Source organism: Coccidioides immitis (genome assembly GCF_000149335.2).
Source record: "Coccidioides immitis RS genomic scaffold supercont3.6, whole genome shotgun sequence".
Lineage (NCBI taxonomy): Eukaryota > Fungi > Ascomycota > Eurotiomycetes > Onygenales > Onygenaceae > Coccidioides > Coccidioides immitis.
In genome coordinates, this window is record NW_004504312.1 from 2,142,296 (window position 1) to 2,169,344 (window position 27,049).

A 27,049-nucleotide genomic window follows, 5' to 3' on the forward strand; every position below is an offset into this window, starting at 1 on the left:
GGTAAGCAGAATGCGACTCAGCATGAAGCCGATCGCTTGAGTCTGAGCTGTCGCCGCCTAAATCATCTTGGCTGCCAATGGACGTATAATTTGGATTTCTCATCAAGAGCGTTAGAAAGTTGACTGTTGGCCGGTTGATTTCGCAGCAAGAATCGCCAATATCCGGGTTGGATGGCGCAAAGTATCCCGGGTTTGGATTAGAAATACGGAGTGTGGAGGACCCGAACCACATAAGAGTAATGCCGATTCGGCCCCGCTCTTGATGGATGACGGAACGGTAGGCATGAAGTATAAGACATAGCTGTCCTCAATTATATTTATTTCTTTTGCTCATCCTGCTATTGCCCTATAACTGGTAAATGTTTCATCGTCTTTCACAGCATCTAAGACACATACAAGTCCGAGAGACATCAACCATGGCAGACAGACAACCGAACATCACTCTCTACACTACCGGAACGCCCAACGGCATTAAGGTCTCTATTGCCTTGGAAGAATTGGGGTGCGTTTTCTTCCTTTCTAAGATTCTGGCAGGCCAATTGGGTGTGTCGGTGGCTGATACCAACTTCTCTTTGCTAGAATCCCATACAAAGTCCATGCGATCGATCTCCGGCAAAATACCCAAAAAGAGCCGTGGTTCCTCGAGATCAACCCGAACGGGCGCATCCCTGCGATCACTGATACTTTTTCCGATGGCAAGCAGATTACTATCTGGGAGTCCGGGAGCATCTTACAGTACCTAGCCGAGCAATATGACAAGGACTATAAGATCTCGTACCCCAGGGGAAGCAGAGAGTCATACGAGGTGAACAACTGGCTACACTTTCAGATGGGTGGAGTTGGGCCTATGCAAGGTTAGTTGTCCCTCCATCTTTGGTGCGGCGTGCAAAAAAGAATCCATCTCTTCCTGCATGCCGCCGAAAATGGGAATATGAGCTAATGATGCCATCCAGGCCAGGCGAATCACTTCCTTCGCTATGCTCCCGAACGAATTGAATACGGTGTCAACCGCTACGTCAATGAAACCCGTCGCCTGTATGGCGTGCTTGACCGGCATCTCGCCAAGTCCAAGTCCGGATACCTCGTCGGTGACCACATCTCCATAGCCGATATCGCTCATTGGGGATGGATTGCCAGCGCTGGATGGTCTGGCGTAGACATCGATGAATTCCCGCACCTCAAGACCTGGGAGGAGAGAATGTTGCAGCGTGAGGGCGTCGAGAAGGGAAGACACGTTCCCACTAGGCATACGGTTAAGGAGCTGTTGAAGGATAAAGAGCGGATGGAGAAGGCCGCTGCTGAGAGTCGAGCGTGGGTGCAGGCCGGGATGAAGGGAGATGCCCAAAAATGAGCTGCTATGATGTGATTCGTTATGGGTACTCCGTAACCATTATGTATGTACATATGTACTCCGTTTATCCTGAAGAGTTGGCCAGTAATAGGTATGATAATGCCGACTACAGCTTACTCCGTACTCTTTGATGATTTGCCAAAAAGCCAATCTGCAGCTCGTCAACGACGCCTCGCCGGCTGTGGCGCTTCTGGCAGCCACCGCTCCCCGCATAGAATCACGTGAAATTACGCAGTACTCTTCCCCAAACGGGACTGGCGTACTCCTGATTAGGTTAGGTAGATAGGTAGGGTTTGCGGCTCCGGAATATCAGCTACTCCGCACTCCGTACGCCGTCCATAATATCTTTCGGGCTTGCCACTTCGCACTCTCCTTGCGCAACCTCATTTTCAACTTTTCTGCACAGCTCTATCCCGGTTGCTCAATCTTTAGCAGCTGACAGCCATGGCCTGGCGAAACCAGGGAATCACTGGATCCAACAACATCCCTTTGGGACGTCGCCGGTTTGGAGGTGATGAAGCCGACATGAGTGATACCACAACACCGGCATCCGCAGTCGCGGATGCTGGGATGAAGCGTGGGAGAAGTCCTGTTCGAGGTGAGTATTGCAGTTATCGTTTGCCACCTTATATGAACAATGCTAATAAAACTGTTTTCATAGCTGATCCTCCTTCCGATGGAATCAAGAAGCGAAAGAAACGAAATCGATGGGGAGATGCCCAGGAAAATAAGGCGGCGGGCCTCATGGGACTTCCAACACTGATCATGGCAAATATGACCAATGAACAGCTAGAGGCTTATACTCTGCATCTTCGCATCGAAGAAATTAGCCAAAAGCTTCGCATCAACGATGTTGTGCCTGCGGACGGTGATAGGTGTGTGATTCTCCACGAGTGAACCGTGAATCTCCGATGGATCATAGCTAAACTTGGTCTTCATAGGTCTCCTTCGCCGGCCCCGCAGTACGATAACTTTGGCAGACGTGTCAATACTAGGGAAAACCGCTATCGGAAACGTTTGGAAGACGAACGACATAAGCTGATTGAAAAGGCTATGAAAGTTATTCCTAACTATCATCCGCCTTCTGACTATAGGCGTCCGACTAAAACCCAGGAGAAGGTCTATGTCCCAGTGAACGACTATCCTGAGATTAACTTCAGTATGATTACTAACCCTCTAACTCCTAACCGTTTCTTGCATTCATTTCGTCTTTGTCTACCTTTCAGTGCTCGAGTATTCTCTCGAGCTATTTCACTTGCCGTTCTTATTTTCCCTCCTGTTCTCAGCTATTCCAGTTTTCTACTAACCCTGCATGATGATATTGATGATTCTGAATACTAACACTGAGCTTCCCCTCGCTTTAAAGTTGGCTTACTTATCGGACCCCGAGGCAATACCTTGAAGAAAATGGAGGCAGAGTCGGGAGCTAAAATTGCCATTCGCGGAAAAGGATCCGTGAAGGAAGGCAAAGGGCGTTCTGACGCGGCTCACACTAGCAACCAGGAAGAAGATCTCCACTGTCTAATCATGGCAGATACCGAAGAGAAAGTGAACAAGGCGAAAAAGCTGATCCATAACGTTATTGAAACGGTATTTGTTCCTTGATTTCCCCGGTGCACTTAAGGATGTTTGTCCTAACCAAAAGAAATCCCAGGCCGCATCCATTCCGGAGGGTCAGAACGAGCTTAAGAGGAACCAGCTTCGTGAACTCGCTGCCCTTAACGGCACGTTGCGCGACGATGAAAATCAAGCATGCCAGAACTGTAAGTTCCTCCCGGTTCGGTCGAAATCATCATATTTTAACCTTTATATAGGTGGTCAAATCGGCCATCGCAAATACGATTGTCCTGAGCAACGCAACTTTACTGCGAATATTATTTGTCGTGTTTGTGGAAATGCTGGCCACATGGCAAAGGATTGTCCTGATCGCCAACGAGGCACGGATTGGCGCAACCATGGTCCTAGCATGCGCAAAGGAATCGGAGATGCTGTTGACCGTGAAATGGAGGTAAGTTCAGGTCTTTTGTGTGTGATACGGATCAAAACTAACTACGGAACCTAGCAACTTATGCAAGAACTATCGGGCGGTGCTCCTTCTGGTAGCGGCGAGGCACCTCGACGTATCGAAGCCGGACCCGGAGGATATGACCAGGGTAACAAGTACGGCGAGCAACGCGATTTGAAACCATGGCAACGTGGCCCGACTGGCGGTCCTGCTCCTTGGCAACGACGCGACGACCGCCGAGATGACCAGGGACATCGTGACCACGGCGCTGCACCACCTTGGGCAGCTGGCGGTGGCCACGGTGATCGTGGGGATCAGGTGGAACGAGGCGACTCTTACGGCTACGGATCGCATAGCGCTGGATACGGTGCCGCGCCCGGGGCTGCTGCTCCATGGCAACAACAGGCGCCCCCCCCCCCACCCGGTGGACAAGCAGCATATGGATATGGATATCCTGGATTCTCCGGTGCTCAAACTATGGGTGCTCCCCCAGGGCTCAGTGGTGTCCCTCCGCCTCCTCCAGGTATGGGATCTATGTACTCTGGATATCCAGGAGCCAATCCGCCGCCTCCACCTCCCCCGGCTGATGGGCCACCACCACCGGTGAGTTCTTTCACCCCCAAAATCTATTTTCCTTTCTTTTCATTGTTTATCAAGCAGCAGTATAACTAATGGTTTGAATTTAGCCTCCGAGCGAACAGCCACCTCCACCTCCACCTCCAGCGTGATCAGGCGGCAGTCTGAATCTTTCGGGCCCAGCCGGTTAAATTTGCGATGTCGATCCACGGGAACAGGATTAATGTTTGCGGGGATATCAACCAGCGCAAAGGAAGGAAAACAAAAATCTAAAAATGCGGATACAGATTTACGTGTGTTGAAGAGACTGACTGCTTTAGGGTCACCACCAAAGTGTACTAATGTTCTTGCTCTTCTAGGTCAGCAGTGTTCTGGTGTCATATACTCGAAATTGTTGATTAGAGATTTTCGAACCTGTATTAACTTGATTAGTTGAAATGAAGTAAGGTTATCGAAACGGTTTTATTGTTTTTCTTTCACTTTTCTTTCATTTTTTGTGTGACCGTGTGCTGCCCATCCATATATAATGTACTTCGTACGGCCTGTGGGGATTATATATGTGCCTTTGAATCCATTCAATCCCGGCCAGAGTCTCGAGGCTTTTGTTCCGGACTCGCGATACTCAGCTGAAGCACGGACTACTTCCCATTTGTTTGATTCCTTGGCGAGGATTCTCCAAATGGATCAAAGCCGTCAGAGCCCCCGCATCGGCACCTACATTGGAGCTCGTTGGCCACGTGCTGGCGCATCTGGTCCTTGTGTCACTCTGTGTCGCTCTGTGCCGCCCTCGACCCATGTAACCTTCGGGCAGCATGCTATGGAAGTCATGCTGCTGTGTGTGTGTGTATGTGTGTGTGTATGTGAAGCAGTGACCAGCGCAATTTCCGTCTTGCTTGAGTGGCTTGCGGCAAAGTCTCTTGTGGCTCGGGAATCAGCGGAGCGCCCAAGCCACTTGGAAGCTTGTTACTCAGCATTAAAGACGTGACATCATTGGTTGCCCCGCCGGCCAATGGCGCCGCGGTACTGGAGAAGGCGCAAAAATTGACATTTTCGCGGAGAAAACGAGGTACGAGCGAAAAGAGAGAGAGAGAGTCTCCTCCTCTCCTCCCCTTTGCCTTCTTCTTCAATACGAGGGAGCGCACCCTGCTATTGAACTGCCAGTGGTCAATTCCCCCGGTTTGTCGCTCTCCGCTCCTCTGAGTAGAACGGCTTGTTCTACGGAGTACTTCTTTATAAAAGGCTATGGCCGACAACGGACAGACCGCCTCTCACGGGGGTTTCTCCCTCCCGAAAGGCCCTAATTTTCACTCTGCAAACTCCCCCGTTGCCTCTCACCGGATGCCGTGGCAGTCATCTAGCAAAACCTCCCTTCGATCAGTGCGATCGCAGCCGCGCGTGTACTCCGCTGAGATGCAGCGCCAGTCCCAGGAATCTGGCGGACTCGGCTCTCGACAGTCAGGCATGCCTCCGCCAGCGACTGACGATGACGGGGATAAATGGTGGAAGATCCATTTCTTCCAGGGAATGAAGAATGACATCAGGAGGCGGGCCCCTTACTACTGGAGCGACTGGAAGGATGCGTGGGATTATCGAGTGATACCGGCGACAATTTACATGTATTTTGCAAAGTATGACCCAGATAATGCACGATTTTCTTTCTTTTCTCTTCTTCTTCTTTTCTTATCACATTTTCTGGGTTCTTGTTGACCTCCTTTGAGTTTTTTTCTTCGTGCCCTCGTCTGTTTCCCCCTTTAGCCCCTCTTGTGTCCCTTGAAACTACAGAGCTTTCCAGGGTGGAAGCTCCAGCTTTATTCGGCTTCCCAGATGCTGTCATATTGCACTTCCTCCGGAAAAAGCACACCAAGCGCGCCATGATGGTACTACTTCCAACTTCCTGAGATCATGGACCTGTCATACACACCTGTCAGTTGGCGTGATGGAGAACTTACCAAGGACGACAGTATCTTGCCCGCTCTTGCGTTCTCACTAGACATGTTTGAGAAAACACATATGAGCTTCGGTGTGAACGAGGTGCTTCTTGCCTCGGTTTTGGGTGCTGTTGTCTTTTCTCTCTTTGCTGCGCAGCCCCTCGTCATTGTCGGAGTTACGGGTAAGACTCAAAGCGGAATTTCGCCTAAACGGCGAAAAGCCGATCACAAAAAGGGGTGCGAAGCTGATTCGTTCCAGGCCCAATCACGGTCTTCAATTACACCGTGTATGATATCATGACACCGAGAGGCACAAACTATCTCGCCTTCATGGCTTGGATCGGAATGTATGTTTGCCCGGTGGATGGGGGGCCAGATTCTTTCTTTCGAGTCGTCTGACGGTTCTGTAGCTGGTCTTTGATTATGCACTGGGTCCTTGCCGTAACAAATTCCTGCAACGGTTTGACTTATGTCACCCGATTCTCCTGTGATATTTTTGGATTTTACGTCGCTTTTATATACATTCAGAAGGGAATCCAGGTTTTGACTAGACAGTGGGGGATGGCTGGCGAGGCTTCAGCGTATCTCTCCATCATGGTCGCTTTGCTTGTTCTGATGAGCGGTTTCATCTGCGGATGGATTGGCGACAGCAATCTATTCAAGCGACCGGTTCGAAAATTTATCGAAGACTACGGCACTCCTCTCACTATTATCTTCTTCACAGGATTCGTTCATATCGGTCATATGAAGAACGTTAAAGTGGAAACGTTGCCTACGACGAAGGCATTCTTCCCCACACTGGACCGTGGCTGGCTGGTCCATTTTTGGGATATTGATGTTAGCGACATCTTTCTTGCTGTCCCATTCGCCATGCTGTTAACGATCCTGTTTTGGTTTGACCACAATGGTACCTTAGCCCTTATCTGACACTTTTAGGGATATGGCAACTTACTTCTGTTTTAGTATCTTCCCTGATCGCTCAAGGTACCGAGTTTCCACTTCGTAAGCCGGCCGGATTCCACTGGGACATTTTCCTTCTCGGTTTGACTACGGGTATCGGCGGAATCATGGGGATTCCCTTTCCCAATGGTCTCATCCCACAAGCACCTTTCCACACCGCTGCACTCTGTGTAACTCGTCAGGTTGCAGATGACGATGAGATCAACAAGGGAAAATCAGTCCGGATCAATGATCATGTTGTTGAGCAGCGAGTTAGCAACCTCGCGCAGGGTCTCTTAACCGTCGGAACGATGACCGGGCCGCTCTTGGTAGTCTTGAACCTCATCCCCCAGGCAGTCATGGCGGGCCTCTTCTTCATCATGGGAGTCCAGGCCCTGCTTTCCAACGGCATGACGCAGAAACTCTTGTTCTTAGCTCAAGACAAGAAACTAACCCCATCGTCCGAACCACTTAAGAGGATCGAGCGCAGACTCGCCATCTGGGTATTCGTGGCGATCGAGCTGGTGGGTTTCGGTGCGACGTTCGCCATCACTCAAACCATCGCCGCTATCGGCTTCCCGGTCTTCATTCTTCTGCTCATTCCCGTACGGACATTTTTGCTTCCGCGGTGGTTCACCCCACTGGAGCTATCGATTCTCGATGCACCCACCGCGAGTCCGTTTACAATGGAGAGCGTTGGTGGTGCATACGGGCATTCTCCTGAAGACCATTCCAACAATGATTCGGGCGTATTAGAACGGGGGCGGGGTCTGAGGACTCCACCGGATCCGCGCGTCGAGGAGTGCGCTGTCGAGGATGGGCTGGAGAGAGGCGAAGCGCTTGAGCTTGGAACAATGAGGAAAACCATGAGAAGACGTAGTCGAAATGATGGGTGATTCCTGGGCGACTTCGATCATTTTCAGAGACAAATGACCTCTTCCCGGAGGAGATATATATATATATATATATAAACGGTAACGCGAGTAATGAAGGTAAAAAAAAAAAAAAAAAAAAAAAAAAAAAAAAAGGAAAGAAGAAAAGGGATAAATTTTGGTGGTGATATCTGGTCGCTGCAGCTTTTTGCGCCCCCTACGAGTCTTCTTCAGCTATGTCGTTCGTGATTGCACACATAAACCGCCTGATCGATGTTTATACCCTACTTGATGTCCATATTGCAGTTTCGGAGAGTACATGGTAGATGAATAGTATGAATCATTTTGAATACTCAGGTTATCAATCCTGGGAAGGGTGTGCGACTCTTCAAATTCCACCCGTCACGATCTCTCAGCTCAACGCAAGAATAGTCACGTGATAATTACTCTGAGTTTCACCGCCCTGAGCGCCGCAACTTTTCTGCCAGAAGCATTTCAACGGCGGATTGAGCAATCTAAAGGCCCGTAATCGCTGGAAAGAGGAGTGGAAGGCCAATCTCACGATGGCACCCAGAATAGAGAGGCACACGGGACCAGAGGAGGACCGCGAAGAGGAAATACACAGTCACCAATCACCCAGTGTGTCAGGAGACGATGACGGCGTCGAGATCTCAGAACGACCTCCGAAGCGACGCCGCCTGTCAGATTCCGAATCCTCAGAAGATGACCCTTTCGTGCCTCAGCAACCGCTCCCAACCCTATCGCGCATAAAGAAGAAGTCGGATTTATCCGCTGCCAAAGGACCTGATCGAAACGCCGACCAGCCCGACCCCGTTACGGCCAAAGATGCATTCGCTATGGGTCTTCAGTCGATGGACTCGTCCTTCTCTTCGTTGGGCCTCGCGCCTTGGTTGGTTGGCTCGCTATCTGCAATGGCGATTAGGCGGCCCACAGCGATTCAAAGAGCGTGTATTCCGGAGATATTGAAAGGGAGGGATTGTATTGGTGGGAGTCGAACGGGTTCGGGAAAGACAGTTGCGTTTGCGGCGCCTATATTGCATCGGTGGAGTGAGGATCCGTTTGGGATATTTGCGGTTGTGTTGACTCCGACGAGGTAAGATTTTAGCCTTTTTTCCTTTTTTTTCTTTTTGTCTTTGAGGAAAGCTTGATAGGAGCAAGACCTGACTGGGGTGATTTAGAGAGCTGGCGCTTCAGATATTTGAGCAGTTTAAAGCTATTTCTGCTCCGCAGTCACTTAAACCTGTTTTGATTACCGGAGGCAGCGAGATGCGTCCGCAGGCTATCGCTCTATCAACGAGACCGCATGTTGTCATCGCTACCCCGGGACGTCTAGCAGACCACATAAAGACCTCTGGGCAGGATACAATATATGGGCTTAATCGGGTACGGATGGTCGTTCTCGACGAAGCTGACAGACTTCTGGCCAGTGGACCGGGAAGCATGCTCCCCGACGTGGAAACCTGTCTATCAGCGCTGCCACCATCGACGTCACGACAAACATTACTCTTCACGGCCACGGTAACTCAGGAAGTTCGTGCCCTTAAATCTATGCCACGACCCAAAGACCGACTACCCATCTTCGTCACGGAAATCTCCACCGAAAATAACACGACTATCCCGCCCACCCTAAAACAATGCTATCTCCAAGTTCCCATGACCCATCGCGAAGCATTCCTTCATGTTCTTTTATCCACCGACGCCAATAGTTCTAAGCCAGCAATCATTTTCTGCAACCGGACGAAAACCGCGGATCTACTGGACCGCTTATTACGCCGATTAGGCCACCGAGTGACTTCTCTACACAGTTTGCTACCCCAGTCCGAACGGACATCCAACCTTGCGCGGTTTCGCGCTTCAGCCGCCAGGCTTTTGGTCGCCACAGATGTGGCTGCACGTGGCTTAGATATCCCGTCTGTTGGCCTGGTGGTAAATTTTGATGTTCCGCGCAATCCTGATGATTACATTCACCGAGTTGGTCGAACTGCTCGTGCGGGGAGAGAAGGTGAAGCAATTACGCTAGTTGGCCAACGAGACGTGCAGCTCGTTCTAGCCATTGAGGAAAGGGTTGGGAGGCAGATGGTAGCTTGGGAGGAGGAAGGCGTGAGTATCGAAGGAAGAATAGTAAGAGGAGGCTTGTTGAAAGATGTCGGAGGAGCAAAACGGGAAGCTCTTGGAGAGATTGAAGAAGGGAGAGACGTGCTTGGTCGTAGGGTGAGGAAATTGAAAAAGACCCGCTGAGTTGTGAGCGATAATTCCTTGAGAGAACAAAGAACTTGATAATGAAAGAAGAGGTGTGACTCTGGTCCCGCATGCAACTTTTCCTTATTCAGTTCATATATTTACCATTATCACATATTTTGGATGTCGTCATCCATGTTCTTCCGATCCATACCCATCTATCGCCCCTAACCAGCTCTTCCCTTTTACTTTACCCAGCGCCCGCGCTGGTCCGTCCAGCAAGGAAGCCTTTCCAAGTGTGTGGCCGCGTGCCCGCGCGGCTACACTCAAGGATAAGGTCCTTATACTCCATCCACTCGCCCTTGCCGATCCACTCGCCCTTCTCCAGGACCCAGAGGTATCGGCGGCGGTCGTTTTTTGGACTGGTCGGGTCACCAACCGCCTCGTATCGGTGGTGTATTCTTTGGCTACAAAGGAGAACCCAGGATATCAGCCTTCAAATATTTAAAGAGGAAAAAAGAATCAAATACAATGAGCTTACTTCTTGGTACCGAGCCATCCCAGCTGCCTACGCCAGTAGGCTCTGTCTTTTCCCTTGCCGGGGTAGGTTCCGCTCAGCAGGATCCTACACCCGACTATATACAAGTCAGACCACTAAATGGCTCCTTTCTTCTTGAAAGAGGGACGCAAACTCACCAGTCCACCGTTCAGCGACGGGGCTTTCACCTCCATTCTCCTCTCCCTTCTCACTCTCCAGGAGTGAGAAGGTGACCTTCCCCGTCCCACTTCCCCGACCAACCCCTTTTCCTCTGGTGACGGTGCTACCACACCGTCCACCCCGGGAGCCACGAGCCGTCGCTCGCTTAGGAGCCATATTTTTTATCTTCAGCCTGGTGGGTTGATATTGCTCTTTACCTTAGACTTGGCGACAAAACGAACAAAGCGGGAGAGACTTAAATTTTTGGCTTGCGCGAGCCCAATATTGGAGACGGATTGCTCCTTTTTAACGAGCTTGGAAGAAGAACGAAGGAGAGATGATGAAGACGATTTTGATAGCGAGGATGAAAGGAAAAGAGAGCAAAACCAGCTCGAGGATGAAGGATTATATACCTTACCCCTTGGGGTTAAGCTGAGCTATCGGCTCTTTTTCACTTACTCTCTGCTGTTGGATCATGGGAGAGGCGAATAGCATGCATTTCTTTTCAATGCTCCTCTCGCATATTTGAAGGTGGGGAGGATGTGTTCATTTTATATTCACTTTGCTGTATTGGTGGGGAGTGAATACAATGACATTGAGGTGTAGTTCACTTGATTCATTTACAGTGAATGCTTTCTAGTGAACTGGATTGGGAGTTTTGATGTTATCAAATGTTCACCATTGTGAAAGGAGTGAAAATCAAACAATTTAATCCAAGAGTGTCTGAATGGCAGTAACTAGCGCTAGGGAAGATCACACTGAGGCCTTCTTCATACACTATTCTTCCGAAATGTGCAGTACCTGAATGTCTGTATTACATGTAGGTTGAATCATCTATTGATATCACCCCAGAGATTAGAGAAAAAAAATATCCATTTCACTTTGTAGTCGGAAAGAAAAAGGATATTTTGACAAGGAACACTATAGTATTCAGAGAATATATCTTTTTGAACTCCCTAAATATTCTATGCAATTTCCTGAGGACGTCAGAAACAAAAAGCTGGCCAAAACAGAAAGTAGGTGGATTCCCAAGACTTAAAACAAGAGGGTCAAAAATGGAAATCATCAATCGTCTATGGGTATCCTTTTCCGCCACGAGAAAACTGCTGGTTTGAAACTCCCAAATCTTCCAGTCCGACGCGAACGTAAGTGGGCTGGGCACCGCGGCCTTTTCGAGTGACGACACCTTGAACCGTCTTGTTTACGACCTGAGGAGGCTCCCTGGCTACGGGCTGGTATTCCTTGCTGCCTCCTTTCTTTCTCCGTCGCCTTTCTTGACGCCTATTCTCCAACATCTCAGCCTCTCTAATTGCTCGTTTCTTCCCCTCAATGTAGCTGTAGATGTCGTCATCGTATTCGATACACTCGAGCTTGAAGTCCTTGTACAGGTCCCATCGACGCAGGCGGCGTTCAAATATGGCGTCCCCGATGCTACGTATCACTATTTGTCGGGCAAGGGCGTCCCGGGGGAAATTCTCGTAAATGATCCTAACGTCTTTAATGGGAACCTGCGACTTCGACATCTTATCCATGCGGGTAGCCATCTCTTGCTGAATCCGCGGGATCCCAAGAAGCGTTGCGGCTTCATGGAGTCTGGCGTATTGTGCAAACTCAAGACGCTCAATTCGTTGGAGACCCGTGCCTCTGCACGAAGCGAGCATCCATTGGAAAATGTAAATGAAAGCGGCTTTCACACCGCCGCAAATGGTAACGTGTGTTGCACCATCACAGCCCTTTCGCCTTACGTGGAGCTTGTCTGCTGGAGGGAAGCAGTCGTCCAAGAAGGGAGAGAAGTGCTTCACCACTGCCTTTGGCATGGCATTGCAGATGACTGTTGGTGTGTCATCTTCGAAGCTTGCATGGGCGATCTTGACAGTAGGTCCTTTCAAAAGACTGTGCATGTGGTGTTAATAGGAAACCAGGAGTAATAGTTGGAATGCATTGTGGTGCTTACAGGGAAAGCTGAGATGGAGAAATCATGTCTCTGTATAGGGACATATTGTCGCTTTCCGTGTTATTGATGTGAGTTTTGGGGTGAGGAATATGTGAACTGAATAGAGATTTATCGTTCTTTGCACACAAAACACCAGAGATGATGGATGAGTGTCAGGTTATATTGGGAACGCAAGGGTTTATATTGTGGGAAGAAAAATTGAAGAAAGAAGAGGAAAGAAAAAGAAAGAAGAGGTCTTATAAGGTGGGATCTTCCAGCACAGTGATAGAAGCCAACTGATGCCAAAGCTGTGTAAAATTCCAACCACTGATGAAAAATGTGGCAATAGTCTCTAGTTATACGTGAGATATCACACCCAAGAGTGTATAGAGAGCGTCATATCCCGCTTCTTTATCACTGCAATTACCACCCAGCAGGAAAACTTTGCCGGCTTTTTACAGATATCAGGATAATCAAAAAAAGAAGCAGTTTGGTGTCATGCAACAGAAATTCACATGGCAAACTCCGAACAACACAGTCAATTAAAGCCATTATGACCAGTCACGGTCACAGTCATTATCATTTTCTTTATGAGAAAAGATCTCAAACATATGAAAGAAATGACCAAATTGTTTTGGACATTGAATACATGTAACATCCTAAATCGTGAGTCAGATAAGGTCAGCACAGTTAGATGCATTTTTGCTATGTAGTAACACAACCACTGAGAGAACCGCAGGGACGAAGGTATTGACTTGACTTTGATGCTGAGTTTGTGGTGGTGCTGGGAAAAAGGGGCTAGGTCACGTGGCTGAACTGAGTCGGGATCACCATCGCAACGGCGATCTGCACAGATCTACAGGCAATCATCACAACACATAGGTAGTGAATGCTATGGATCAGTTTGGATTGAACACTGGGTATAGTAACAATACAGTTCATAGTCACATCATTTCCCCCCTCTCAGACATGGTCATAATCTACAACACCTGCATTTCATATTTCTGCTACCCAGTCCATTCATCCAACCCGTCATACTCAGTTGTAGTCTCCATCAATTTCAGAAGCCCATCCAACGCCTCGCCTCGCTTGACCTTGGCGATCATTTTTTCCACTGAACAGTTGATATCTCTGTCAACAATGATCACTTTCCCATGCTGATCAGACCTTGCAAGGTGGATTGGCGACATGAGTCCGTGGGACTGGCGGTGAGAGCTCGAAGCGGTTTGTTTTGGAGTGGCCTGGCTGTGCGGAGTTCCGCTTGCGCTCGAGGAAGGAGGAGAGGAATCCATCGTAGGCATTGGACCTCCCTCGCGAAGAGAGGGCGACGGGTCCAGCCTCGGTGTCTTTTCATTCGGGACCGCTTTGTGCAGGGCTGCAGCGATTTCGCAGCTTTTGTTGAGTTGTGCAATCGTTTCCTCCCAATACTTTCTCTGCGCTGCATAACGAGCTTCAAACTCGGCGAGACGGCGGTCAAGATCCTGCTTGCGATCCATGACTTTCACAGCAGCTTGTAATCGTACTCGAAGCAAAGTAGCTTTCTGGTATGAGTTAGTGAGAAAACATGAAATAGTTTCAGACACAGTTTTAAGTGCACTAGCTTGCTTACCTCCTGGATAAATATCCTTCGCTCTTCTGGATCCGTTGGAACCACAGATCTGGTGGGCTCGGTGGAGTCTCCTGTGCTCTGTCGGGTGGTTGTGGGATGTGTGATGGAAAAATTGTTCTCGGAAGCTTGGCTTAGGTTGAGAAGTGATGATAGGCCTACACTCTCTTGAGACTCTTGCTCGCGTCTAGCCAGACGAGGGTCGGCGACGGCAGCGGACTGGCGCAAATATGAAGTCTAGAGGGATCGGTAAGCGGGTCTGTTTCAAGCAGCAACATGTTCAGCTTTGAGGCATACCTCTCTTCCGAGATCGACGATTGACCGCGACGGCTCTTCATAGATATAAAACTCCTGGTCGCGAGTTGCCTGGTGGAAAGAACCATGTGTCATGGCATCATCTGCATCCACGTGATCAATTGACCGTTTCTGGCCAGCAACGGCGGGTGGTGATGTAACAGGAATGCCAGTGCCTTTTGGCAATGTGATAGGTTTGTTCATGGTGCTGTTGGGAGCATTGAAGTGATTTGGGGGAGGTAGTATAGAGTTGGAGGATTTCTCAAGGAGAGCCTGTCGGGATGTGGTGGAAGGGATGGGAGTAGGCATTGTGACAGGTTGTAAGTGTGTGTAATCCAGGAGAGGACAGGCCTAATCTTGGTATCTGGAAAAATGAATATACCACTGAACGCAGAAGCACAGTGACAGCCGTGCCGCTAGCAGCACTGGTGCAAAAAAACAAAATAAATCTAAACTGATACAGAATGTTTTGACATTCACCGCATGAAAAGGAGATCAATTGCTCTGTATCTAAGAAGACCGGTCTTTGGCGACTCGAACCAGGTGAATGATTAAGATGCTGCTTTTGAAGAGAAAGGAAATTCGCTATCCTCCGGCGCGTCCATTTTCGAGAGCGGAACATCGCGTGGAGAGCTCCGATCAACAGCGGCGACTGCGGGAATGATGATTATCCGTCACGAGGCGCGTCGCAGCGAGATCGCGTCGGCAGGGATGTTCAAGCGTCTCGGGGCTAAATTGTTCCGGAACTTGTGTTAGGTAATCCAACTAGCACCTCGCTCACGTGACCCACATAGATTAGCCAGATTCCCCTTTAGGTAGCTTAGCGAATGACAAGCATACAAGTCCTCCATCAGGTTATAGCCCTTTGTGCTGAAGAGCAAGCATATAAGGTTGATTTACAGCTCAATTGGTTATTAAAGCTTACAATCAACACCCTGAACAGTTATTCTTGTGGATAATGAGGTTTTACAAGCACTAAAGAGAGCATACATCAAGATAGACATCTTCTATATGTGCAAACCCCTGTAGCTTTCTAGCACTGAGCTGGAGAGCAAGTTGAACCCTGTAGCTTTCTGGCACACAACCAGAGAGTGAGTGAAACACCTGCTAAATGCATCTAGCAAGCAAATCAAGCATCTGGCAACACTAAAGCCATGGTGAACCATATGGATGAACTGGAGCACCAAACTCTCAACTGGGAAGCTTCAATAAATCTCTCTACACCTCAAACTGAGCTTAGACAGTTGAGTAGGCTCAGAGACAGCCTGCCAAACAACAAGCAGGAGTCTAGGGAGAAGAGTGAACTTCAAATGTTGCACAGAATGATGCTGAATCAACAGAAGATAATGCAAAGACAACAGAAAACAGTACAACAGCTGGCACAGCAAATAAGCCTCTTATCAGGCCAAGCAAACATGCCTGCAACAGTGCAGGAAAATCCAGAGCAAGAAGCTCAACAAGAAAAAGAAGATCAAGAAATAGACTCTGAGAATGAACTAGAAGAATTTGTTGGCAATCTTATAGACATGAATACATGAACTGGCAGAGCAATCAATCAATTCATGAAGATCTTAAAAATGGTAAAGAAGTCTATAACCCTAGCTGGGGCCAGCAACTATCTAGCATGGAGCAAAGCCATTCTAAAGGTAGCTTGTCAAGTAGATACTGAGAAGATTATTCTGGAAAGACAAGAGATCTTACTACAGCCAGAGAACTTGAAGATTTCACAATACTGGAACATTCAGAATAAATGACTATACAGTCTAATTAACAGTACAATATCTGCACAAGCCAGAGAATACTTTGAGGAATCAGATAGTCTTAGTGCTTACAAACTCTGGAAAGCTGTAAGAACAGTCTTCCAAGAGAGATCTGAGATACAGTGGGAAAGCCTATTAACAGAGTTAGTGAGAATGACACTACAGTCTGCTGGCTCAGAAAGAAATTATATAGAGAGATTTCTAGTAATTCATGGGGAATTTGAGAGATTAGGGTTCAAACAACTGGACTACACTCTACATGATATCTTGAAGATGAACATTACATTCTGATAGAGAGAGTTCATACAGAACTGATTTGATATGGCATGCCAGAGTGAAATGAATCTACCAGAGAAGAATTTGGAAGATCTACTGAAGAATATCCTCCACTAAATTCTCAAGAAAGACCTGAAGAAAGGTGAATCTATAAAGCCAAATACAAATGCAACAAGCTTGGATCCCCAAAAATCTTATAAGAATATGAACTCCAAATCCAATCCAGAGAAGAGCTCACTGCAGAACTGGAACTGCTATATTTGTGGCAAACCTGGCCATTTGACTAAATTTTGCAAATCTAACAAGAATTCAAAGTCTAACAAGCCTAAAGAAGACTCTAAAGGCAAAGACAAGGAAACAGCTATAGTTGTAATGAACAAGATTCATTTAGTTCATGAAGCAGCCTTCTTTATGAAAGAAGCACATGAATCTACAGACAAATGAATTCTTGACTCTGGAGCTGGATCCCACACAACCTCATGTACAGATCTAGTTCAAATGGACCCAAAGAGTCATGCAACACAACTGCTTATGGCAAATGGTTTGAAATCAGTCACCAGAGGATTTGGCATGGCCAGTATCCAAACTGACAATGGAGAATTGAGCATTGGAGAGATTAGAATTGTGCCTGACCTCCAGATTAACCTCATAAGCTTTGGGAAGCTTATACAAGACAGCTTTACAGTGGAACAGCTTTATGTTGATGAAGAACATATCTTTCTACTAGAATCAGCAGATAAAACACAGAGCTTTAAAGCCATACTTAATGAGGATGACATCCTAGTTCTATGAACACCTAGGATATGCAATTTACTGGTATATGTGTTTCCAGTACCTATGAAACTCCTAGAGCCCTGCTATGTAACAGCAACTCTAGAGAATAAAGATGACGCGCTTTTGACACCCTTTGAAGCCTGAATGGGTCACCAACCCCATTACAGATGGGTCCATAGGTGGGGATGTGACACCTACATGAAGATTTTGAACAAATCCTCAAAGCTCCAATCTAGATTCAAGAAGATTAAATTTGTAGGATATTGTAGCATGCACACCTACAGACTTTGGAACCCAGAAACAAACAGTATAATGATCTCGCGAGATGTTATATTCAATAAGAAATTGGATCAAATCTCTATGAATTCACTAACTGAAGCCAAATACATTGAACTTCCAGAGGAGTATGATTATATAGATTCATTAAACAGCTGGCAACACAAGCTACTAGCTTATCTTGTGAAGGAGAAGCCAGAAATCATGAAGAAGCTCACAAATGGTGAATTAGAGACTTTAGAGCCCATATATCTGGACAAAGAGCAAGAAATCCTCTTGAATGTAATGAAAGAAGAAGAGGCAAATGGAGCTGAGCTTCCAGTGCTCAGCATGCATACAGACATATCAAAATCCATTACTGAAGCCAAATGCTTTAAAGAGTGGCTTTATTGAAAGGAGACTCTAGATGTTAAAGTCTCTAAATTACAAGAGAAAGACACCTGGATTCTAGTTGAGAAGGAACCTGAAATGCAGATCCTCTCTGGCAAATGAATATTTGATAGAAAGCTCAACAATACAGATGGCACAGTACAATTCAAAGTCTGTTGGGTTGTATACAGATTCAAACAGCAAGAAGATATTCACTACAAGAAGACCTATGCAGTAGTTGTCAGTGAATCTACAACAAGAGCCTTCTTTGCTATCTCAACAGCCAAGAACTGGAAGGTCAGAGTTTTTGACTTCATGACAGTCTTTCTAAATGAAACTCTTCCAGAGAATGAACATGTATACATTCAACTACCCACTGGATTCAAGCACAGGCAGGGTAATCTAGTAGGGCTCTTACATCAGGGACTCTACAGATTGAAGCAAGCTGCTAGACTTTGGTATCAAGCAGCTACTGACTATCTGAAATCTCTAGAATTCCAGATCTCTCCATATGATACAGGCCTACTCTATCACAAGAGGAAGCAAATCTATCTAACCCTACATGTTGATGACTGCTATATAATGAGACCCAATGAAGCTAAAACAGAATGACTCATCAAGAAGCTTCAGGAACACTTCAAAATCAAGAAGGTTACAGAACAGAGCTGTTATCTAGGCATGCAGGTTCAAAAGCAGCCAAATGGAGACCTTTTTGTGAATCAGGAACAGTATATTAAGAATCTACTGATCAAATATGGAATGAAAGACTGCAAACCTTCCAAAATGCCAATAAAGAAAGAAATAAGCATTGAATTTGTGCCAGATCAGACCCTTAAAGATGAAGTTGACAAGCAGGCTACACCTATGAATTACAGGAAAGGCCTGAGCTCTCTACAGTTTCTAGTTATGTGTATGAGGCCAGATATTGCATTTGCAGTCAATTATCTGGCAAGATTCAACAGCAGGCCCAATAGAAAGAGCTGGGTGGTGTTCAAGCAGATCCTATGCTATCTCAAGAGCACAAAATCAAAAGGAATAGTCTTCAAAAGGGATATAGATCCTGAAGGCTTGAAACCAGCAGCCAGTTCAGATTCTGACTGGGCTGGAGCTAACTCTGCATACAAATCCACCAGTGGCTATATTATTACCATGAACAGAGCTCCAATATTGTGGAGATCACAGCACCAGATGTCTGTCTCAAAATCTACAACCAAAGCAGAGTATTTAGCAGCTAGTGAAGCTGCTTGTGAACTGGTTTGGATCAACAACCTGTTAATAGATGCTGGGGTAATTAGTGAAGGCTCAGCAAGGCTAAGGAGCTCAAAATTAAGTGTTGACAACAAGAGAGCTGTTGACTTAGCCAAAGCTGAAGCTATAATGTGAAGAGCATGCCATATTGAGATTCAGCACCATATGCTAAGAGACTGGGTGCAAAAGGACAAAATCTTGATTGAGCACATTGGAAGTGATGCAAATAAAGCTGACAGACTCATGAAGGCTCTTGCAATGGATCCCTATGCTCAATTCATGAGTGCAATAGAGGTGACAGGTTAATACAGGAAAATATGGAGGTTTATCAGTGAAGCTGGTGAAAATACCATATTACAGTGAACAGAGCTAAGCCTAAAGAAGGAATAAATCTGGATTTTGTAATTAATTTTTATTGCAGATTTGAGAGATTTGGAAGCTTTGGATCTTTGTGGCTCTTGCTCACTGCTGGAGCTCGTTGCATGGGGGGGTGTTAGGTAATCCAACTAGCACCTCGCTCACGTGACCCACATAGATTAGCCAGATTCCCCTTTAGGTAGCTTAGCGAATGACAAGCATACAAGTCCTCCATCAACTTGGCCGGAAAAGGAACAACAATCCTCCAGACTATCAACTTTTGGGCAGGGTTTCAGCCCCTCCAAGCCTGAAATGAGCCGACCAGTTCTGGCGGAAGATAATTCTACAGAACAGAACAGCGGCACTCTCGTGGTATTAAGGGAGTTTTCATCCAGCTGGAGTTCATCCCACGCGATTGATTCTATACCTACCCGGGAGTTTCAATTAAAGCAACCGTACGTACCGCGATTCAGTTTGCCCCACCATGACCCCTAGAGCCTCCCATAACTTATGAGCAATTACTGACCACAAAGTTTAGATGGCGCTGCTCACCGTTGCTTCTAAGGCAAATGCGGCATATATCCTACCCGTCGTCACCGCCGCAACCTATGTCCAGGTGTCCTCGCCCGATGCCGGAATTAAGATTTCCTTTGAAGATGAGGATTCCGTCGGGGTGCAAAAGGGCAAAATGGAGCTCAAGCTTACCGACGGAAAATTGATTTACGACGATGATGTCTTGCCTTACCTTCGAGCCAATTATCAGGTTTTGCAAATGGGCAACAAGGAGCAGGTATGCAGCAGCAATCTTCTTGGAGGAAACTTTTGCCAAAATTTACTGGGTAGCTGATGTACCTTTTCACTTCAGATCGATGAGTGGGTTAACCGATCCACTGAACTGAGAAATCCCGATTTCAAGTCTTTGGACAAACCAATGAAAGAGCTCGACTCGCATCTGATGCTGCGTTCCTATATTGTCGGATACTCCCTCACTCTGGCGGACATTGTGGTTTGGGCAGCCCTTCGTGGCAACAAGGTCGCCGTCGCTAACATCAGGAAAGCTGCAAACAACACATCCAGGTGGTTCAATTTCATCGAAGCGTCTTATCCCTGGGTGAACAATGGGCCGTCAGAACTGCAAGCCAGTGCGCAGAAGAAGAAGGCTGCTGCTAGTGCTGCAGGAGCCAGTTATAACATCGGTCTCAAGGACACGGAGCATGGAGTTGTCACTCGCTTCCCGCCCGAGCCATCTGGGTATCTCCATATTGGCCACGCAAAAGCCGCATTGCTCAACGACTATTTTGCTCACGAGCAGTATAAGGGCACCATGATCTGCCGATTTGACGATACGAACCCAACCAAAGAAAACCAGGAATTCGAGGATGCTATCAAGCACGACCTGAGCTTGCTCGGAATTACGCCTGATAAAACTTCGTTCTCTAGTGATTATTTCCAGGAGATGTACGAGTATTGCGTGCAGATCATCAAAGATGGAAAAGCCTATGCCGACGATACAGAGAAGGAGCAGATGCAATATGAAAGACGTGAGGGGATTGCGAGCAAGAACCGTGATGCAACCGTAGAGCAGAATCTGGCCCGATTCGCTGAGATGAAGACCGGCTCTCCAGAGGGGCAGAGATGGTGTATCCGTGCCAAAATCTCCGTTGATGATGTGAACAAGGCATTGAGAGATCCGGTCATCTACCGCTGCAACCTTCAGCCGCACCACCGAACCGGTAGCACATGGAAGATATACCCAACATACGATTTCTGTGTGCCCATATTGGATTCCTTGGAGGGTGTGACCCATGCGCTGCGAACCACTGAGTATGGTGACCGAAATGCGCAGTATGCCTGGATGCAAGAAGCGCTAGGTTTGCGCAAGGTGCATATCTGGGATTTCTCACGTCTCAACTTTGTTCGCTCGGTTCTGTCAAAGCGAAAGCTCACCCAGATTGTCGATCAGGGAACGGTCTGGGGATGGGATGATCCTCGCATGCCTACCATCAGGGGCATTCGCCGACGGGGAATGACAGTCCCGGCATTGCGCGAGTTTATCCTGAAGCAAGGCCCCAGCAAGAATATTGTGAACCAGGATTGGAGCAAGTTCTGGGCCACCAACAAGAAATATATTGACCCTGTGGCCCCTCGACACACCGCGATTGACAAGGAATGCATGGTTGAAGCCAAAGTTCAGGGCGCCGAAGGGGTTACATCTGCTGAGAAGCCCAGACATGCAAAGAACCCTGATGTTGGCATGAAGAAGGTATTCTACAGCAACACCATCCTTCTCGATCAGGTTGATGCCAAGAGCTTCAAGGAAGGGGAAGAGATCACTCTGATGAACTGGGGCAATGCGTTTGTTCGCAAGATCCATGTAGATTCGTCCAGCGGAAAGGTCACCGGCCTAGATCTCGAGCTCCATCTCGCCGGAGATGTCAAGAAGACAGAGAAGAAGGTCACATGGCTGTCTAAAGATCAAGAGCTTGTGCCAGTCACCACTTACGATTTCGACTACCTTATCACAAAGGATAAGATGGAAAAGGATGATGAGATCAATGCTATCCTGAACCCGAAGACTGAGACCCGGACCGAGGTTCTGGCCGACTGCAATGTTGCCAGCCTTGTGGAGGGGGATATCATTCAGTTTGAAAGGAAAGGATATTTCAGGGTAGACCGCCCATACAAGGATGGTCAGCCGGCTGTTCTGTTCAATATCCCAACTGGTAAGACTGGCTGAGTGCCTCTCACTATGTGTAGCTTTGCAGAGAGCTCTGTCAGACATGTTTGTGCTCCACTTGTTCTCGATGGAACCTCTTACAGTTCCAATGAACACTCCGAACCTACATAGTATGCTCCTTATCTAGGACAGACAAACTTCATTCATTTCGTCCTTGGATGCACATTTTTCGCGATGCAATCGACCCTTGCTATGTAGCGGTGTCTGAGCGATGGTTGTATGTAGTGGGATCAGTAACTTTTTAAAGCTTCCGTTAAACCTAGCTTGTCATGAGACCTATCCAGTTGCTGGTTCACTCGGAGAAATGATAATACCCACGAGTGTTCTGACCAGGTAATGGAGAAAGTCAATGTTCTGCCTGTGCAACCCAGAACTCGAGCGACGACACGACCCCTACAGGATAGCTACAGAACAACGCCGTCAAAAAAACAAGTGGGCTGCATGTGGGGTTTCAAACTGAACCGGCAGACGGGTGATCCCATCTAACGACGTGCAGAGCATGCACCGCAGCTCCCGCCGTCGCGATGCCTGGCTGGATGGACGGCGCTGGTCCCGGTCCGGGCTGAGTCAATGATGCGGGGAACAGCCCTGCAGCCCTGCGGGTGACTTCCCCGCCTGACCCGCGTCGCCGCCAGCCAAACTCCGCCTGGAACGGGGTCTCAACTGCCGTTTGACGATCACCAGCAGCAAGCAACGACGACAACAACAACCGCAACAACCGCAACAACCGCCCGCCGCCGCCGCCATCACCGCAGCAGCAGCAGCAGCAACAGCAGCAAACAGCTTGCTGTCTTTCAACCTGCCATCGTCCTTCAGTTAAATTACACTCCCTCCTCGCCCATGTTTCTGCGGCATTGACCTCTTTTTCGATTCTCTCTCCTCAAGGCCCCCCTTGAATTGAGAGAATTGCCTTTCCTTGTCTTGTCTTGGTTAAGACTCCTTGCTTTTTTAGAAAACTTCCTGGAGAAGTACACAACATCCGTAGCTATAGCCATATCCATAGCTCACCACCATGCGGTGGGTGTTTGTTGCCGCCCTGCTCTGGGCCGCGGCCCTCTACCCGGTCACTGCAGTGGCTGCTTCTCGCCTGAAGCCCCCAGTATTGCCGTTGACCGTGCGGAACCCGTATCTGAGCACCTGGCTGGGAAATGCTCGTGGTGACCCGTGGTCGAAATGGCCTATGTTCTGGACTGGCCAGGAGATTGGCATGAGTTTGATGGCGCAAATACCTAGCACTGGTGCTGTGTACCCGCTGGTTGGAAGACCGCACGATTCGCTAGATGCGGAGAATCCTGATGGGTGAGAAAGACGCTTCTGGTTTCCTTTTTCCACGGATTACTTTACAGGGCTTTTAATGACTGGGTATATGAATAGCTATCATGTGGCCTTTCCAATCTTTACTGGCTCCAGCTACGATGCGTCGACAACGAATTTGACGTATCACATCCTCTCACAGGCTGAAGGGGGTACGGCTAGAGAGCTGGATATTACTATCTCATTCTTATCTCCCATAACGCCAACTTCCACTCTCCGTCAGTCGATCCCGGCATCGTATGTAGATGTTTTCGTAAAGGGCGACGTCAATGTTAATATATACATGGACGTCAATGGTCAATGGGTCAGTGGAGACCGAGGCAGTATGATAGAATGGCGATTCGATCATATTGCCCCTGATCAAGGCGATAAAGGCTTGTTGAAATGGGAAGTCAAAAGACAAACTGAGCTTCTATTTACAGAGTTCGGGGATCGCGCTGAATGGGGAGCCTTACATTTTATGGCGCCTCCGGTATGAATCAGATCTGCCTGGCTGATGTTACATCTCTCGAAATAAGTATTGATATCTTTTGCAGGATGTTCGATACGAGTCCGGAACCTCTGCACTACTGAGGCAGCGCTTTTCAAGAACGGGTACTCTACAGAATGTCAACGATCCTGTATATCGAACGATCATGGATCACGAGCCGGTTTTCGCTTACGCCAAATCGTTTCGCCTTGGAAATAATGTCCGAGAAGATTCAGTGACTTTTACCATTGCACATATTCAGGATCCAGTTGTTCAGTTCGCTGCTGCCCGTGGGTTGACATTGATGAAACCGCTTTGGCAGTCATGGTTCGCAGATATCAACAGCCTCATTCTTTTCCATTATCACGACCTCAACAACGCCAGGCTACTTACATCCAAGTATTCTAATCAACTGGCCATCGATGCTTTCCAATCCGGAGCCGAAGATTACGTAGACATTGTCGCTCTTTCAGCAAGACAAGTTCTCGGTGCAACCTCCTTTTCTGGAACCGCGGAAAGCCCAGTTTTGTTCCTCAAGGAGATATCTTCGAATGGAAACTGTCAAACAGTGGACGTTATCTTCCCGTCTTTCCCATTCTTCCTATATACAAATCCGCGGTGGCTGACATATCTGCTTGAACCACTCTTCGAACACATGCTGAGCGGACAATACCCGAATAAATACTCCATGCATGACCTAGGCAGTCATTTCCCAAATATGACTGGACACCCCGACGGGAAAGATGAATACATGCCTGTTGAAGAGTGTGGTAACATGCTCATAATGACCCTTGCGGTGGTGAACTCGCTTAGATATCCTGCAAGAGCCGCGGGCGAGGAAACTTTACATTCCCGTGGCGTTATTGATGGTGACGATCCCATACCACCGGTGACCGGAATATTTCCACTGGTCCCCCTTCAGACTAGCAACGGCATTGATAAGATCGATACCCCGTGGATCGATGATGGCTCTGTTTCGCGTGCGCGTGAATGGGTTGACCGATCATACACATTGATCAAACAATGGACAGGCTACCTGGTCGAATTTTCCTTGTTGCCCGAGAATCAACGTAAGTGTCTTGCCACTATGCAAGTGAGAGTAGCTTTGCTGACATCTCCAAGTTTCTACCGACGATTTCGCTGGGTGGTTGGCCCTTCAGACTAATCTTGCTCTGAAAGGGATCGTTGGTATCAACGCTATGAGTGAACTATCCCGATTTGTTGAAAACAGAGCCGACACGTTGTTCTACAAAGTATGTTAAGCTGCCGATCCTACCTCTGGGTGGTGATTCTAATTTCAACTCTCTAGAACATTTCCGACACTTATATCTCCAAGTGGGAAGGATACGGCTTTTCGAGGGATAAGACACACGCTAAAGTTGCTTATGACTGGTACGGTTCCTGGACCACCTTATACAATATGTACGCCGATGCACTTCTCTGCTTCCATTTGGACGGGACCAAATATGACCCGAATCCAATCCAGGCAGACTTCGAATCGATCTCTGAGCCTGTGCGGCGCCGGGAGGGTTTTATTCCAAAGCATGTATATACTTTGCAGTCCAAATGGTATCAGTACGTACGGCAAAAGTATGGATTACCCCTTGACAGCCGACATCTATATACAAAATCAGACTGGGAATTTTTCGCCATGGCGGTTGCTAGCGAGTCGACTCGCCACGAGATCCTGGAGTCAGTCGCGTTGTGGGTTAATGAGACGGCGGCAGATCGACCAATGACGGATCTGTACAAGACTGAAGGCGATGGTGGCTTCCCAGGTCCAAATTTCTTCGCCCGGCCGGTCGTTGGTGGGCATTTTGCTTTCCTAGCTCTTGAAAAGGCTTGCAAGGGAATGGCTATGGATGGCCTAGCGTTCCTGAATGAAGACACCAACAGGGAACCCGATGCAAATGAGCCCACCGGTGGCGGTGGCGATGACGAAAGCGAGAATTTGATGATAGAGATCCAGGGGAAGTATGACGGATCACAGCTGAGGATTGCCCTGAATGATGCAGATGAGGATGACTGGGCCGGCCCCAGAGACTAGATGTTCTAGCTGGAGTTTTGCATCAGTTTGTCAACGAGGTCATCAATTTGGAGTATGCCTATCTCGTCATTCCGTCTTCTTGGATGAAACATGTGCTGGTTCACTCGGGATTGCACGTTGGAGTTGCACAGGAGGTTGATCCTTTTGCATAGTTAGACCAGTACGCTTACCCTCTGATCATTATCTATATATATTCTTATCGTATTTATGATGTGGTATTTTGCTGTAGAGGGGATGATCGTCGCTGTGACTTGACAGCCATAGCTCTTGTATATGAAATATTTGGCCTCGTCAACCCGACACCTCCACGGGCCAGCACTTGTTCCGGCACATGATTTAGATCGCATATATTGAGCCTTGGTGTGGACTAAAAGCTCCGACTTAATCCTCCAAACATCGAGTTCCCCGTTCAAGCTGTAAAGCAACTCAATGATGCGGTACAAAGAGGTTTCGGTGCCTTTGCATTTCGACTCCAGACCTCGGAGAGTGACTAACTAGCTACATGGGGGCCATGTAACTAAAGGGGCCCGGGGCGAGAGAAGAACGAGGATGAGCAGTCAACAATCAGTTAGACACTATGAACAAGCGCAGCTCAATTGATCCTGAGAGTGTCGCCCAAGCATTGCTGGTCTTTCTTCGTGAAAAACTCCGTCAACTTCTCTCTGTCCTCCTCCGTCAGATACAGGGTCAACGCGAAATGCACTCTTCGGGGAAATTCCTGCTCCATTTTTGATTCTCCTCTCGGATTTCCTTGGTTTAAGGGGATAGCTTCTCAATTTGTGGACCGGGACTCTGTACCATACGTCGAAAACTGGCGAACTTCAGCGGTAAAGTGTGAAAGGAGTTTCTTTACTGTTTAAGGCTCTGGTAAGTTGCCATACCATAATCAGCTAGAAGGTAGTCAATTTGTTTTTTTGGCCGGAGGCTACGGAGTACTGAGTACGTATCCAACTTGGCTGCGCTGTGCATGGCGGTCAAAAAGGCCGTGGTCGAGGTTGGGGTAGGTATCAATGCCATGTGTA

The 27,049-nt window shown here is 47.8% G+C and overlaps 9 protein-coding genes across 9 annotated transcripts; 6 read left to right on the forward strand and 3 right to left on the reverse strand.

Annotated features, from left to right (window-relative positions):
* Positions 1–264: 264 nt before the first annotated feature.
* On the forward strand, positions 265–1,429 carry CIMG_03767 (theta class glutathione S-transferase). Its single transcript, XM_001244325.2, has 3 exons — positions 265–502; positions 580–854; positions 954–1,429. Exons 1-3 carry the CDS (start codon positions 360–362, stop codon positions 1,349–1,351), a joined length of 816 nt encoding a protein of 271 aa, XP_001244326.2. The 5' UTR covers positions 265–359; the 3' UTR covers positions 1,352–1,429.
* A 315-nt stretch (positions 1,430–1,744) lies between these two features.
* On the forward strand, positions 1,745–4,363 carry CIMG_03768 (branchpoint-bridging protein). Its single transcript, XM_001244326.2, has 8 exons — positions 1,745–1,949; positions 2,013–2,226; positions 2,293–2,510; positions 2,718–2,941; positions 3,006–3,114; positions 3,166–3,359; positions 3,414–3,959; positions 4,043–4,363. Exons 1-8 carry the CDS (start codon positions 1,796–1,798, stop codon positions 4,082–4,084), a joined length of 1,701 nt encoding a protein of 566 aa, XP_001244327.1. The 5' UTR covers positions 1,745–1,795; the 3' UTR covers positions 4,085–4,363.
* A 726-nt stretch (positions 4,364–5,089) lies between these two features.
* Positions 5,090–7,828, forward strand: CIMG_13744 (anion exchange family protein). Its single transcript, XM_001244327.2, has 5 exons — positions 5,090–5,560; positions 5,894–6,042; positions 6,120–6,207; positions 6,271–6,767; positions 6,824–7,828. Exons 1-5 carry the CDS (start codon positions 5,175–5,177, stop codon positions 7,693–7,695), a joined length of 1,992 nt encoding a protein of 663 aa, XP_001244328.2. The 5' UTR covers positions 5,090–5,174; the 3' UTR covers positions 7,696–7,828.
* Positions 7,829–8,217: 389 nt separating this feature from the next.
* On the forward strand, positions 8,218–10,070 carry CIMG_03770 (ATP-dependent RNA helicase DBP8). Its single transcript, XM_001244328.2, has 2 exons — positions 8,218–8,785; positions 8,871–10,070. Exons 1-2 carry the CDS (start codon positions 8,235–8,237, stop codon positions 9,928–9,930), a joined length of 1,611 nt encoding a protein of 536 aa, XP_001244329.1. The 5' UTR covers positions 8,218–8,234; the 3' UTR covers positions 9,931–10,070.
* A 50-nt stretch (positions 10,071–10,120) lies between these two features.
* On the reverse strand, positions 10,121–10,744 carry CIMG_11199 (uncharacterized protein; the record flags this gene model as incomplete). Its single annotated transcript, XM_012358274.1, has 3 exons — positions 10,121–10,337; positions 10,412–10,505; positions 10,567–10,744. The coding sequence occupies 3 exons, from the start codon at positions 10,742–10,744 to the stop codon at positions 10,121–10,123; spliced, it is 489 nt and encodes a 162-aa protein (XP_012213697.1).
* Positions 10,745–11,640: 896 nt separating this feature from the next.
* CIMG_03771 (uncharacterized protein) lies at positions 11,641–12,565 on the reverse strand (the record flags this gene model as incomplete). The annotated part of the gene is made up of 2 exons (XM_001244329.1): positions 11,641–12,460; positions 12,522–12,565. 2 exons carry the CDS (start codon positions 12,563–12,565, stop codon positions 11,641–11,643), a joined length of 864 nt encoding a protein of 287 aa, XP_001244330.1.
* An 818-nt stretch (positions 12,566–13,383) lies between these two features.
* On the reverse strand, positions 13,384–14,964 carry CIMG_03772 (uncharacterized protein). Its single transcript, XM_001244330.2, has 3 exons — positions 14,404–14,964; positions 14,110–14,343; positions 13,384–14,041 (listed from the first exon to the last, which is right to left on the reverse strand). Exons 1-3 carry the CDS (start codon positions 14,707–14,709, stop codon positions 13,508–13,510), a joined length of 1,074 nt encoding a protein of 357 aa, XP_001244331.1. The 5' UTR covers positions 14,710–14,964; the 3' UTR covers positions 13,384–13,507.
* Positions 14,965–19,776: 4,812 nt separating this feature from the next.
* Positions 19,777–22,443, forward strand: CIMG_03776 (glutamate-tRNA ligase). Its single transcript, XM_001244334.2, has 3 exons — positions 19,777–19,915; positions 19,999–20,250; positions 20,326–22,443. The coding sequence occupies exons 2-3, from the start codon at positions 19,999–20,001 to the stop codon at positions 22,195–22,197; spliced, it is 2,124 nt and encodes a 707-aa protein (XP_001244335.1). The 5' UTR covers positions 19,777–19,915; the 3' UTR covers positions 22,198–22,443.
* A 140-nt stretch (positions 22,444–22,583) lies between these two features.
* CIMG_03777 (glutaminase) lies at positions 22,584–26,238 on the forward strand. Its single transcript, XM_001244335.2, has 5 exons — positions 22,584–23,496; positions 23,572–23,983; positions 24,048–25,050; positions 25,103–25,233; positions 25,290–26,238. The coding sequence occupies exons 1-5, from the start codon at positions 23,210–23,212 to the stop codon at positions 26,025–26,027; spliced, it is 2,571 nt and encodes an 856-aa protein (XP_001244336.1). The 5' UTR covers positions 22,584–23,209; the 3' UTR covers positions 26,028–26,238.
* The last annotated feature ends 811 nt before the right edge of the window (positions 26,239–27,049 follow it).